The sequence below is a fragment of the Scatophagus argus genome, chromosome 4, assembly GCF_020382885.2.
Source record: "Scatophagus argus isolate fScaArg1 chromosome 4, fScaArg1.pri, whole genome shotgun sequence".
NCBI classification, from domain to species: Eukaryota; Metazoa; Chordata; class Actinopteri; family Scatophagidae; genus Scatophagus; species Scatophagus argus.
This window is the reverse complement of record NC_058496.1, coordinates 3,148,547-3,163,374: the sequence shown is the minus strand read 5'-3', so window position 1 is coordinate 3,163,374 and position 14,828 is coordinate 3,148,547. Positions and strand designations below refer to the sequence as shown.

Below are 14,828 nucleotides of genomic sequence, written 5' to 3'. Positions count from 1 at the left end.
CCTAGCTAGAGCAGAACAGATCACTTTCTTCCAGGATCCGGGATTAGTACTTCCTGTGTGACCCAGACAAGGTTTGAACAAGAGTCTCTTGAGCAACGTTTACAGTCTCTGCTGCCAGCACAAGGACACTAAAGAGGCCAGGTTAGCCAGGGTAAGGCATTACATGCTAATGCTGCAGCTCCCAGCATGCACTGTTCTTGTCCTGATTGAAATTTGCGCAGCGATCTTCACAAAACATCCCTGGTTTTTCAGTCAAATTTAGGTCTCCATTTCAAGCAGCCCTCTCGGCCTAGCAGCTTTATCTGCACCAGTCAGGCTATAAAATGTTTAATGCAGTTGAAAACAAAGTCCTCAAACACACCAACAGTTGAGAAATGAGCAAATGGTGAGCTGTGAAAGAAGTCTACACACACTGGAGCTTGGTAATGTCTCTCTGTACAGTTTTATTTACATGATACTATTCTGTTGTAATGCTGGATAGCAAGATTATATGTAATACATAAATATCAACACAGTTTGTTGTTTTTTCATTTTTTGTACAAATTTGCATATAACTAAGAATCAGAAAGGGAAAAACTCAAACGGATACATACAGCTGTCTTTTAAATGAAAAACACATCCTTACAGAGGAGAGAAAAAAGGGGGGCAGGGGGTTAACTCAAGTCACATACATACATGGTTTCAATGTGTCAGGCAGCCATGAATACACACATGCACACACTCTCTCTCACACACTCATCCACACACACACTCCTCTACGGTGCTCTAAAGCAGACACACAGACCAATAGCTGTTAGACAGATGAGAAGTTACATCTAATCTTGGTATCTATTATTATTTTTCATAAATCTAGCTCTGGCATGCTCCTGTAGTTCTGTAAACATGTGCTGATAAACCGGGTAGCTCCACAGACGACGAGGGTTCGGGGAACAAACACACACATACACCCACTGTGCTCACATGAACGTTCTGTTAGCGCTTTGTTTTGTTTTGTTTTGTTTTTTTTGATTAAAAAAGTAAAAGAAAAAAGTAATGGTTCACATACCCCTAGTTCCACAACTGCACTGAATACATGCGCTAACATCAGTACAATATCGACGGAAGAGGAAAAAAAAAGCTAATATAACAGATAATTGTCTCTCAGCAAATAAAACCCTAAGTTGAGTGATGCCAAACATTTCTGAAACACTAATGTAGATGAACAGTAACTCATGCATTTATCCCATTCACTCGTTCATACCCCTACAATATTCCTGGCTTAAATTCACCAACCAGACCTGCCAGGGAAGGGTGCCGTCCTTCCTCTCAGGCCACACATCGGCGCACACAGCCCTGCACCAGGCGTCTGCAACACCAGCGCGCATCAGTTTGGGAAATAACTGAAAAGGTTGAAATCCGGTGAACATGTGGAGGAGTTTTGTTTGTCCCTGTCTAGCGTGATACCTCCAGCCGAAAACTGAACAGCCCGATCAGAGGGGGTCACTGAGGCCAACTACCAAGATGATCCACTGTTCTGCTGGGGTCAAAGCGGATGGAGAGAAAATTAAAAAAAGTAAAACGGGAAGACAACAAAGCTCAACACGGCTGCTGTGAGGTAGGTAAAGCTAGGAAAGACAGAGACAAGGTAACAAAGCCCCTTGTGCACGACGGGAGGCGGCTTTCCGAACGCTGACCGGCTCCGGCACCCACGGAGCTCGGGACAAGTTCAACGGCTGAGGGACACAACTCGTGTGGACTGTTACACTGTTACAGTCTGAATGTTTTAAAAGACCTGCCAGTGTCTGACACGTGACAGGGTAAAATGGTGGTCTATGGTTTGGCACAAAATGGCGCCTGGTTGGGTGAGAGGAGCACAGCATATCCTGGACAGCCTGGGCTGCTCTTGATAAGACAATACATATTCTGAGAAAAACAAAAAAAGGACTGAACAGCGGCAAGGTCACACCACAGATAATAGGATAAAACAAACTAATGAATTAATCAAAAAAAGAAGAAAGGTGATCATTCATGCATCGCCCTCAGACAGGATCTTTTCTTTTTGTTTTCTTCTTCCCCCCCCCAAGGTTGTAATTCTGTAAATCGAGTCCTTTCAATCCTCACTTAGCCACTTGTGCCAGTGCTCATTTCAAAAGGTTCACACTCATACTCCAGTCTTTGTCAAAGGTGTTGTCATCATTGCCGCCGCTGCTGTTCGCGTTGTTGGATCTATATTCTCTGGATCTTGTCGGCCACCACCACGGGGTTCTCTTTACGGATCTTGGCGGCGGCCTCGGCCTTGTAATCATAGGGGCAGTTGTGCTTGTCGGAGTACCGGTGGATGCCACAGAACAGGTTGCCACAGCGACAGTCAAAGCCTGGAAGCACAGAGGTCAACAGTCAAAGCTTGTACAGGAGAGATGGTAAGAAAAAACAGTAAGTCTGTTATCAGGACCAGGTGTCCCGTCATGGCCCCCCTCCTGCTCACCTGTAAGGCCCACCCTCTTGCGGCACATGAAGCACCTGTTCTTCTTGGGTTTGGGGGTGTCACTCTTGCTATCGTCACTGCTGGAGGAAGCTACAGGAGCAGGGCTAGAAGCAGCAGGCTGGTTTACAACTACACATAAAGAAAGATGACAGAGGAAAAAAAAATTGCTAGTCATGCTAGTTTTAATTATCTCATTATCTCAGATCTTTAATTTGCGAGAAGCAGCAGATTAATGAGTTTTGGTCATAGTTCTTTAAGACATGCAAACACACTGTCAACTGAAATTGTATACTTTTTGTCCCAAATGATTATAATTACTATGTTCCTTATCTCTAAATTGCCATCTCTTGTTCTTGGCAGAAAACAGTACACTACTCTGAGAAAGCCTCTGGCAGGCAGCATCAAATCTGAGAACGCTCTCTGGTGTGGAGGTATTTTTAAACAGGTTTATTTTTAGGTCTCCTCTCTTTTCTTGGAGGCTGTAAGTAAAACCAACAGTTGGGTTTAAGGTATGCAGCGAAGCATCAAAAATAAACTGTGGCCGCAGAGGGTCCTACAAGGCGATGTTTTCCTTGAGAAGTCAGCATGTCAGCCGTCACCTGCACGTGTTAAAAGCCCGCTTGTTTGTTTGTTTGTTTGTGTGTGTGTGTGTGTGTGTGCGTGTTTTTACCAGGTTCTAGGGGTTCTGGTTTGTCCTCTCTCGAGATGCTCATCTCTGTCATTTGTTGAGTCACAGGAAGAGATCCTTGAATAGTTCTGAAGGTTAAATAAAAAAAAGGGAGAAGAGGAACCAGTCAGCCAGCAGTTCACACAATCTACAATTTCAAAGAAAAGCCCACTATGCACCTTGAACAGTCAAATGCAGCCACTACTGACCTAGACATGTCTGGTGAAGAGGCAGGGGAGGCATCAACCTTGGCTAGACTGGCTTCTAGTCTCTGGATGGCCGAGGCCTCTGAGGTAGGACTAGCAGCTGAGCCTGGACGAGCACAAAGTGAACTTTGTTAGACAAAACCCACACAGAAAACAGTGACATTTAACATCAACACACACACAACCACAGGTGAATTCAGAGAACGCTTTTGCAGGCAATTTAAAATCTCTTCAGTAGACAAGGTGTAAGGTGTAAAGATGTATACAAGATCGTCTTTGTTCTCTCTCATGGCACGTTTGTCCTGTCTGAAACAGCCTGACAGTGTCGCATTGTGAAAGAGAAACTTCAGTGTTTGACCTTAGGGACGTCTAAAGGAGTGAACACCCACATAACCTTGAACACTGCGACGAAGAAAACAGCTGTCTTTCATTACACAGAGTGGAAAAACAGAGAGGAGGGAAGGCAGGAGGGAGCTGGGAAAATACACCAACCGGCCCAGAACTGGTTGGATTTCAAAACAATGTCGACACTTCCTGAAGTCCCTCCTTATCTCTGGCTGTGGCGTATATATGCTGCAGTGCTTCTACTTGTTCACATCGGAACATTTTTAACTCTTCTGAGAGGCAGAATTGAGCCGACTTACCCATAGGGCTGAGGGGGCTCATGCGGTCGCTGCTCTGCTGCCGTGTCAGGTGTTCCTTATAGCACACGGAGCACATTCCATTGGTTCTTGGGTTGCCGTAGAAACCACAGCCTGTGGCACAAAGCATGGGCACCGGGCTCTGGTTCGTCTCTTGGGCCATTGCTATCAGAATGAGAGGAAATGCTCATTAGATACACAAAGAAAGCATTTTTATTGTTAAAAAACAAAACACATCCAAGATACAACGCAGGGCTGAAAATGTTTTCCAACACGGGAGACACGTCTCACTAAAGACGCTGCCGTCCGGCCAATCTGGCTCCACAGGAACTCGCCGGGCTCAGAAATAACAGCAGTCATATTATGAAAATTTGAGAACAACACGTCTGTCTGTCCGGACTCGCCCTTTAGCCTGAATACGTTAATGAACGTTTCTCCACGGGAAGTCCTGGGAACAAACAACACTGACTGTGTTCTGTTCAGCACCTTGGCAGAAGCTGGACTCTGTTCTGTCCCACAGCTTTGTTCACTGTTCTGTCCCCCTTTCCTCCCCCACCCACCCCCCCCCCTGCAAACCCCCTTTCACAGCTCTGAGAACAGCCAGCATGGATCATTTTAACACTGCACCAACTATCTCTCATGTTCATATCTGCAAGCTGCTTTTGGGGGAAAAAAAACACCCTTAAAGAAACTTATGACAGCTAATCATTCTGGCTCATGATTATCACATGACTACAAATAAGCCTTCACAATAACCACCAATCGCTCATCGGTCTATCCACTTCCTCCAGATAGACAGAAATGTTCTGAGTCACTGTCAGTATCTCACCCACAAAAGGGAACAAAAACGCATGAGGTAAAACCGTTCTTACTGAAGAACACAACACAATGAATGAAGACAAACAAAGTGGGTCGACGGTTTCAGTAATGGTTCCCTCCCCTCCTTGTGGTTCTTGACTTCTTGCCACACAAGGCATTTCAAAACTTCCAGACTCATTTTCTCCAGACACACAGCCATACCGAAGCACGGAAACGTGCAGCCCTGTGACGTTTTTCTGCCACTCGACTGTGACGCAATACAGCAGGAATTTGCGTAATGGGAGGCGACAGATCAAAAGTGATGAATGAACAGACAGACAGGAAGGCCTGGATTAACTCGGTAAGAGGCATCCTGTCTGCCATTCCTGCCAGCCTAACCGGTTTACAAATCGCTAGATCAACTGATACCAGCTGATCCCACAACTCAAAAGGTATATATATATAAAAAAAAAAAAAATAAAATCATAGCCAACATCTGCAAGCACACTCAACAACAGCACCACATTCCTCCTGTAAACAACCTTTGGCCCCTTTGTGCTGGAACATGGCAGCTGCTCGCCTGCGCCGGAGCGAAGCTCGTATTTATTCTGGTCACGGACACAAACAGCGCAGGCGAGCTCAATGTTCCAGGAGAGGCTGGCAGTTGTTTCACAGCGTCCTGTCAGTTCGCTCGAGGAGGCCTGACCTCACCAACAGACTAACAAGTGCTGTTAAATTCTGAGCTGCCCCCTCCAGCCCCTCCCTCCTGCTCCTTCCTTTCTCTACCCCTGCATGTTACCACTGCCGTGTCAACAAAGGGTTTCCTTGGAAAAGCCCACAAAAGACCTTCTCTCCCTCCATGCGTCACGTGTTCGACTGCTGACTGCTGAAAAACACCAGACAGGAGGACTGAGGTAGAGGCTGGTAACTCCCGTGTGGCTGAAAAGGATTTTTTCCTTACACAGAAAAACCCAAACAACACCAGTTTATCATAAAGACAAAGCAACATTTGGACCGTGTGGCCTGACCAACACTTCCCGACCTCGTGCTCTAGGACAAGGTCTTTGAGCAGAAATAGCTCCACAAAAGGAAGGATATGTGCCACATTTGACAACGGGGGGGGCGACACGAAAAGGCACAACCAAGAGCACGAGAAGGCCCTCGGCAGCCAACAGATTAACAGTGACCGCTGACTTGCTGACACAAAGGAACAATGGGCTCAGCTGTCACGTTTGGGTCCAGCTGCTGTCAGACAAACAGCAGGCACGTTAACCTGAACCTCACAAAGACGTGAAAACAGAAGGCGAAAACAGTCAGGCTAGTGACGTTTCAAATCGGCTCTCAACTCGACAGGAATGCACTTCATACCCTTAAATGTGCAGGGGTTTTTTTAATGATCAAAATGAAGTCTGGGTGTGATGGTTCAAAGCAAATACCCGTCCCTTGTTTGCTCAGACTGTTGCAAAATACTACACATCCGACAGGGCAAGTCAGGGGGTTTCCAGCACGGGGCAGATTGTCAGTCTTTCACCACCAACTTCCTTTCACAAAAACCCAAGCAATAAAGTGTGAGAGCCGGTGGGACTCGGAAACTTTAAACTGTTGGCTTTACTGAACGACAGAAAACAAGTCGAAGTGAGGAAAGTTTGAAGAACAATCATGTGAAAATGTGGGGCAAACAAAAGGGGAAGACTTTGCTCCTGTATCAGTCGCAGGCTTAGCTCGTATTTCAGGCCCTGCTGGCCTGAAAACTACTGAGTCACACTGAAGGACAGGACGGGAAAAGACCAGTGTCGTTTCGTTACAAGCACTAAATTATCCTTTTTCGAAAGGACAACATTGCAAACAATCACCAGAGGCCAACAGGAAGGCAAAAGCACTGCTGTTTTCTGAAACAAGCCACAGTCTAGACGGTGTGCTCTCTGTTCCCTTTGTTTCTTCTTTCTTCCTTTGTCTACAGTCTCTCTGCTTCCTGTTTAGACGTCGTTGTGGAGCTCGCCTTTCCTCGCAGCATTTCTCCTAATAACCATTTTCTACTGGTTTGCCACTAAGCAATGTGAGCAACCTCCATTATATAATCACTCTTAAGCACTTAGAAACGACTCGGTGTTGCCACACAGCCCTCAACAGCCGAGCCGATCTTGTTTTCTCCGAAGCTGAAACTACTGCAAACACAAGACGAAGCAGGAACTGGCAGCTCATTTAATATTTAACCAAAATGCTGAAGTAATTTCAGACGACCTCTCTCGCTCTGCTTGTCTATTCGGCTTATGAATTCTCTATTTCTAGACAGGAATTAGCTGGCTTTGGTTCCCCATCCCCCAGCTCGGGGCAAACACAAAAACAGAGACAGCAACCAGCACTAGCTAGCTCCCTCCCTTGTTTTTCTCCCGAACCAGACGGAGTCACGTTTGAGGGCTTGTGATATTTCCAGTCAGGCGGTGGTGGTCGTGGGTATATGACAAAAGGCTTGTTTACCACACATCACCATCACGCATACACCACCTGACCTTACAATCCACCGTTAAAGGTCGCCATGACCCACCGACTGCCTGGTTAAACAGCCCTCTTTACGTCGTTTACCTCGATAAGCTGAGCAAGACTCATCCTCGTTAAAAAAGGGGAAAACAATAATCCAAGATCATCACCTGCTGAAAATCGATGAAGTTACTCGAGAGACGACAGATGAAGTGGCCGTGTTGTCCTGGCAGAGGAGGGGGGGAAAAGGTCGAGGGTTTCACGTCCTCGTAGCGTCCTTTTCTGCGTCTAGCTGTGTTTATGTGGCGTTGTCCTCCGTGTCGGACAGGTTTAAGTGGGTGCACTTCTCCCTTCCTCGCCCTCCTGCCTCTCTTTCTCTCTCTCTCTCTCCGTCTCCCGTTCCCTCTGGATGGATGTTTGTTTCCTTCTTTAGTAAGAGGAGTGGCGGATGATGTCACGGGTAGAACAACGTGTCGCCATTGGCTGCCCGCGGAGCCCCCTAGCGCTGTGTACAGTTGTGCTGGACGGTGTAGTCGGCTGTGCGCATGCGCACAGTCAATGTTGCGTTATTACACATCTATTCGTCATCCTCCTACAAGGCCACGAATCCTTTTATTGAGTAATCCCACCATTCCATCTAAATGAATGGATGCATGATAGTGGTGCTGACATGACTGAATTAAAACTCAAATGTGTGATTCAGAAGGAAATCTCCCGGGAATGCCTCGTAATTGTACAAGATTCCCTGTCTGTAAAAGGGGGGACTATTTTATTGCTATAACAGCCTCGTCCGGCCTTCCTGCCACATAGCAGCCTGTAGTATCTGTCAGAGGAACAAAACAAGCGCAGATTTATGACTTGAAAAATAGACCAGCCTAGCTGTTATGGGAGAGAGCTCGCACACACACACACACACACACACACACACATACAAACACACTCTTGTGTTGACATTGAGAGTGTAAACATGTTTTCCACAGACAACAAGCAAGCAGTATGAGATGGGTGATGCCACAAAATTTGGTTTCGAGTAACATCTGGTAGTAACATCACACATATTGATAACAACACACTTTTTTAGAATCAAAATAACATAATATTTAGAATTTCAACATTACAATCCCTGAAAATGAATAAACCTCTGTTTCATATTTGGCTGAGTTGTGTACATTATGTTCCCATCAGTGAAATCTGTTTTATTCAAAGTTTCATGTGGTTGCCTGTTGCTGTAACTTCCAGGAGAGAGTCAGAGGGTGAGGAGGGAAGTCAGCAAACGTGACTGAACTTAATGTGCCTGAAGCTTTAAAACTTGTTGTTGTTCATTAACATTTCTGCTTTAGTCATGTCAGGTAGATTTCCATCAAAATGGTGGTTGTTTTCAAATGAAGACAGTCTTAACTATTCTCGTCATATACATGTTAAAATACTTGGCCATGTCGGTGATAAATCTAACGCAGTTTCAAATGTGTTTAATTTGTGATTTCATCTGAGTTCATGTGCCCAGAATGTGATCTAATATAAGACCAATTAAATCTCTGGTATTGCTCCTACCGACGCCAGCGCTGATACTCAAAAAGAGGCTTTCATTCATTAGTATTGATTAGTTAGGTGTGTTCATGCACCCCTAGCAAGCAGCTTTATTGCTTAGCCCAGAGCTCCTAATCTTAACTTGTGCTGAGTTGAGAGCGTAAACATGTTTTATGGGAGGTTACAAAAGATAAGAGCTGAGCACCAAGAGACATTTTCAGAAAGTGGTTGTGAAATTCATTTATGTTGTCACTAACTTCAGTAGGCTGTAGCCAACCCTGACGACCCAGTGTTTGTGTTGTATTTAAAAAAATCTAATTAATCTGGGGTCTGGGGAGACTTGGAGTCAGTACGTCTAAGATTTTGGCTTTATTATCGTGACACTGCTGACACACAGTATCATGGTGTTGCTTTAGCCTGCTGTTAAGACACCACCTACTGCTCGTGTTTTTGTGAGATATGAAAACACCTTCCTTCCCCTGACCTGAATTGTGTCATGTGTGCTGTATAGTTTGTCTTGCAGGCCTAACAAGTCCTAACGTATTCCCCCACCTTGTCAGTGTAACGTCACACACTCTCTCTCACACACACACCCCCGGGCGCTACAGAAAACAAACACTCGAGGGTAGGGCTGCCTGCTGCTTGTGTGCGAGTCTGAGGGAACATACCGTCATATATCAGTGAGTGGATTCGTGGAAAGTGAGGAAGCCATTGCAGTCTGGAAGTCATCTGTTTGCTCCAGTTCAAACCGGTACTCATGTGGAAAGTGAATAAAGGTGTAGCCGAGTGAAAGTAGAAGTAGGTGCTGCTGAACTTCCCCCGGATTTCTGAAGGGGAATACACGCACGCACACGCACGCACACACACACACACACGCACACACCCACACACACACACACACAGATATTTACTTTGACAGATAACATTTGTTTCATCATTGCATGGCCTCATGTTGTCCCTGTAACAAAACAAATGACCAGAGGACATCTTGTTGATGTCTTTATTTCACAGCCTCAAACATGTTTGTTTTGGCAATATTTTCTAACTAATGTGTCCAAACAAGGAGGGCTGACTGACACGTGTTTATTTAATTATCTAGAAGTGAAAGAAGAAGAGCACGTCCATCTGCCTCCTCTGAATAGCTTGTCTCTGTTAGGCATGTTTTCAACACATTTAAAAAGGACAAAAAGTCTCAAAAAGTTTTGTCCCTCTTCTCACAAACAGCTACAAGAGTTGACGGCGGCCTGGCAACTGATCAACCGCAATATTTACTTGACAACAATTGCCAATCATCTGTATTTTGATAATCTCTGATAACTTACAGCCGGCTGTTGATTATCTGAGTCACCATTTGAGTAATTTACAAGCCCTGTAGTCTGTCTTTGTTACCATGTAGGGGGTATCTATATTATCACAACAGCAGCTCATTCACACGTGTGATTTTCAGTCATTTATTCGACATCACATGACACTAATGGTGTTTTCGGCTTGTATTACGACTCTTTTCACAGAGACTCGCTTTGATGACCGCGAGCTCATTTTCATACAGTTTACAACCAGAGTGTGTCAGGGGAGGGTCAGGAGCATCATACACTGATTAAAGTGACGGCGTAATCCAATAATGTCATCAGAACAAAAGGGCTGGAATACTGACTGATTGAAAGTCTGACTCACAGAGTGGTGAGTCAGGAGTGAACAGGGGTCGTGAAAACTCAACATGAGGCTTTTTTTTTTGTGTCCAACACAAATCACAACAGTGTGATCCCTGATTGTACAGCAGACGTGTGTGAGTGGGGGGGGGGGGGGGGGGGGGGGGGGCTGTTCCACACTGAAGTCTCTGTGTGTGAGTGCTGTGTTAACACAGCTCTGTGCCGAGCAGCACAAACGACACGCGAAACGTATGTCTGTTCAGTATGTGAAGGTTCATGGGTTTCAGCGAGGGGAGGGGGCAGCTGAGGAGGGTGTCGAGTATCGTTACCCATCCCCCTCGCTGTCAGAGCTCGCGCTGCTACATGTGTGTGTGTGTGTGTGTGGGTGGTTAGGTATAATAGTGCTGGTGGTTGTACCAGTTGGGGGTGTTTAAAATTATTTTCCACAACCATGACATGAGCACGTGAGCAGCTGAAAGTGACGGCGTTGCCATGACAACAGATGGATACAATTTGCAGCTATACTATGTGTGTGTGTGCATGTGTGAGGGATGGTGTGAGGATTACTCATGTGAATCTGGAACAGCCCGTCTGTAGTTACTAGGCAGATACTGGCCCACACCCGACACACACACACACACACACACACACACACGCACAGGCACTGCTCGCCTGTGTCTGGCGTCGGAGTGGTGAGACACTGTTGATAAAGGGGCTCGTGCTGGAAATGGCAGCTTATCCATTTACATAAGCTGTGTGTGGGGCTCGATAAGCTCTGCGCTGAGGTTGACTAAAACCATTGCTTCAAAACTTGATCTGCCCTGCTCTGTCCACATTCAACTTCATGCACAGCCTCTCATGACCGGGCTGATGGTGTGTGTGTGTGTGTGTGTTAACATAAGTATAGCAAAACATTTCACTAACAGAGGGGGCCTGTCTGTGTGATTCTGGGGAGATCAGGGGCAGCTTTGTTGTGAACCTTTGGTACTTTCACTTCCATTCACACTGTTGTTGACTGTAGAAATTGTTGAAACACTGGTGGAGACATGTGAGGGGGAGCAAACCACGGTCACATGTGCAGAAGTGTCAAGATATCCTGCAAAGAGACTGAGGAGAGAGAAAAGTGGGATCAAATGAATGTGATCTGCTGATTCAGCTCCTAATGACCATTCAGTCCCTCACTTGTGCTGCTATGCGACTCCTCTGCGTCTCTCATGAATGTGTTTCTTGTTATTTCTGACCAGGGAGGAGTCCCCACCCCAAAAAAACCTTCTCAGCTCACACACTCTGTCACACACTGTTTAAACCCCCTGCTTCTTCCTTCCACCTCCCCTCTTCACACACACAAACCTCAGCGCACATGGATATTTGCATAAGCATACAACAGTGTGATCATGTTTCTATTAGGCGTCATCTCATCTACTTTTACATGCAGCCCCTTGTGGGTTTGTCCTTTGCAGCTGATGCGTGATACTATGTAGAACAACATGCCTGCGTGTGGAGAGCAAATGTGAACCTCTGAGCGAGTATGTGTGTGTGTGTGTCAGCATGTGTGTGCAGCAGATGTCCTGTGTTCTGTTCTGTTCCCCAGACTAGCTGGTCTTTGTTGCTGCTCCCTCGTGCAGACGGGCCTGGCCACGTGCTTCTCTGTCTGCAAGGACAAGCCACGCCCCCACCACTTTAATCTGTCAGTTTCAGCGGCCAAGTCCCGCCCCTAATGACACCCACAGTCTGCTGGGGTCCGCCTCCTCGCTTGATGACGCTGCTTTACTCACGCATACTTACCATGCTCCCTTTTCCTCCCTCACTCACACCTACTCCGTCCCAGCTGTGCCAGTAACACGGTGCACAAGCACTTCCTCGTCCTCCTCCTCCTCTTACCATCCTTTTCTCTCAGTTTCTTTCTTATCGCCAGATAAATTTAGGACTGAAACTTCCTTCCTGAAAAGTTTTCCTTCTTCCCATACTTCCTTACTGGGGCAACAGTCCGGTTCTCCTCCGCAGAAAACACTCCAGAAGGAATGTAGTGGAGGAGAAAACAAGGGAGGGAGAGATCCAGCTGGGCGAGGGTTGAGGGTTCATGATGGGATAATGTTCCTTCTATGTATGTTGTAAACTAGGATGGAATTCCAGCAGCAATATTCAAAGCAGCCTGTTTTGCTGTAGGCTCTCTGAAACTGAAAAACAAGTCTAACGTCTGCTCAGAAGTAATCAATCGTTCCAGAAGGTGTTCCAGGCAAACAGCCTGAATCACACTGAACCTGCACACTGTGTGTTTCAGTCGTCTTCCATGACAACCCTCTGTATGCCACTGGCGCAAAATGTGTTTATAGTGCGAGTCGCACCTGATTAACCCGCTCCACTCTTTCAGCTGCCTCCTCTCTCTGACGAAAACAGCCAAGTTTTGCCCCCAGGGTCTCAACTCCCTGCTGCTTTGCATTTAGCGTCAACAGTTGGACAGACTTTATGGCTACACAAAGTTCACGGGCTGATCGCTCTCAGCAGAGAAGAGACAGGTAGGATCAGCCATACTGACGGTGTTCTTGACTGTTGTGGTGCACAAAAAGAAGCATAAAAAGTGGATGTTTAACCTACTCTGACCAGCTAGCTTTGATTAGAAGATATATTTTTTTTGTAGATTGTTGCATGTGGTAAGCCTTCTGATGAGGGGTTTATGTTTAGAGAAACATGAGAGGAGAATGAGAGCGTCACTACACAGGCTTCCTCCCCCTGTGTTGTTTTTCCTGCTTCTCTAACCTGAACTGGGGGGGCAGGCAGTGTGGTGACAGACTGATCATCTGTTGCAGAGCTGCTGTTTGACTCATAAACTACATGCAGGACCCCCCAATCCCCCTGCCCTTTGCAGCCTTTTACCACACCGACTGAGGGATGAATCACCATCTACTGCCTGCACACTGTTTAATGTTTCACTACAGGGAAAAACAGCACACACACACACACACACACACACACACACACACACTCCTATCATTTCCTGCTCACTAATAGTAGCACAGGGGGAACAGAACAGAACTCTTCAGAACAGACCTGAACAAAGAGAAACACATGCAGACATGTACGAACATTGGATTTTTATCTTTTAACTCTTGAGATACCAGTAAGCATGTGTCAGTACTTTTGCATGTTATATTCAGTATATTTTTTCACTGCAATGGACCAATGAATGGTCCTGGGTTCAGTTTTTTTTATCCACCCCCAACAAAATTTGTCTCCACAAATTTTGACAGGGCAGGCAGAAGACCCAGTTTTATCAACTCTCAGCTTTTATAGTTTGAATTTCCCTCGGGATTAATAAAGTATCTATCTATCTGGTTGGGTAGCCTGTAATTTATTCCCCAGGTAATGGTGGCCGTATTGCATTGACGTTTCCGCTAAGATGCATCTCGCAGTTTGTTTTGAAACCACTCGCTTGCTCAAGTGGCCTTGATGACCTCCCTCACGTCTCCTTTGAATGATTCCCTCCTCGCTGCGGCTAAGTTTAGCAGGAGGAAACTGATATGTTTCCCGACTCCCGCTGCCTCCATATCACCCACATGTTGATGAACACGTGCACGCGCTAACGTGCCTGTGACGCCTGTCTCCACACGTGCACGTGCAGACATACACACGTACAGAACACAAGTCATCCGAAGATAAAAACAATCCTCACCCAAGGCACCAGTGTCTCCTCCTGTGCAGAGCACCATCGCCCCCTACAGGCTCCACATGCTGAGAACTCACCTCCGCAGCTCTGCATCATACTGTGCTGTTGTGAACATTATGTTCACCTCGATTTTTCCAGGTCTGCGTGACTCTACTCTAAGAACAGGGCTGTGTGTGTCATTCCAAGATCTGATAACCTGTTGTTTCTGAGAAGGTTTGGAGCATTGTGCAGTTTTTGTACACACCTCCACCACCCACGGTCTTTATGTTGTTTTTGTATGATTTGTGCTGCCCATATGGAGCTTCTGGATATGGCCGAGTCTTTAATAAACATGTGAAAAGAAACATACTTGCCTGAGATTGATTTCTTTCTTTTAGCAAGCCGATCTCAGTCCAAGTCTAAGTACATTTATCTTAGTCAGACTATGTTAGTTTGCTGTAGCATGATTTACATAAAATAAGGACATTCCAGGATATACAACACAACTTACTGAAACTCTTGAGTTAAGGCTGAAATAAGTCTCCACGGATTTAATGCAATCAGTGCAGCGTTGTGTAAGTGAAAAGCACACCAGTCTTTAATCCAAAAATCTCATTTTAACCCCATAGTTTGTAATAGTTCGCTTTGTGGGCCCCAGGCTCAGGCTATTGGAGGGTGAGCCTCCTTAATGTAACTGATTTTATTTAACTGTAAAAATGATTATGGAAGCACACACACATATTGAGAAGTGTCAC

At 45.9% G+C, this 14,828-nt stretch overlaps 1 protein-coding gene across 2 annotated transcripts; it reads right to left on the bottom strand.

Moving 5' to 3' along the window:
- Positions 1-423: 423 nt before the first annotated feature.
- zfand5a (zinc finger, AN1-type domain 5a) lies at positions 424-7,678 on the bottom strand. 2 transcript variants are annotated; one of them, XM_046386906.1, is made up of 6 exons: positions 7,360-7,678; positions 3,982-4,143; positions 3,341-3,443; positions 3,135-3,220; positions 2,465-2,593; positions 424-2,354 (listed from the first exon to the last, which is right to left on the bottom strand). In XM_046386906.1, exons 2-6 carry the CDS (start codon positions 4,139-4,141, stop codon positions 2,206-2,208), a joined length of 627 nt encoding a protein of 208 aa, XP_046242862.1. In that variant the 5' UTR covers positions 4,142-4,143; positions 7,360-7,678; the 3' UTR covers positions 424-2,205. The 2 variants fall into 2 exon arrangements, with proteins under 2 accessions (XP_046242862.1, XP_046242860.1); XM_046386904.1 differs by having other exon boundaries at positions 7,425-7,675.
- Positions 7,679-14,828: the final 7,150 nt, after the last annotated feature.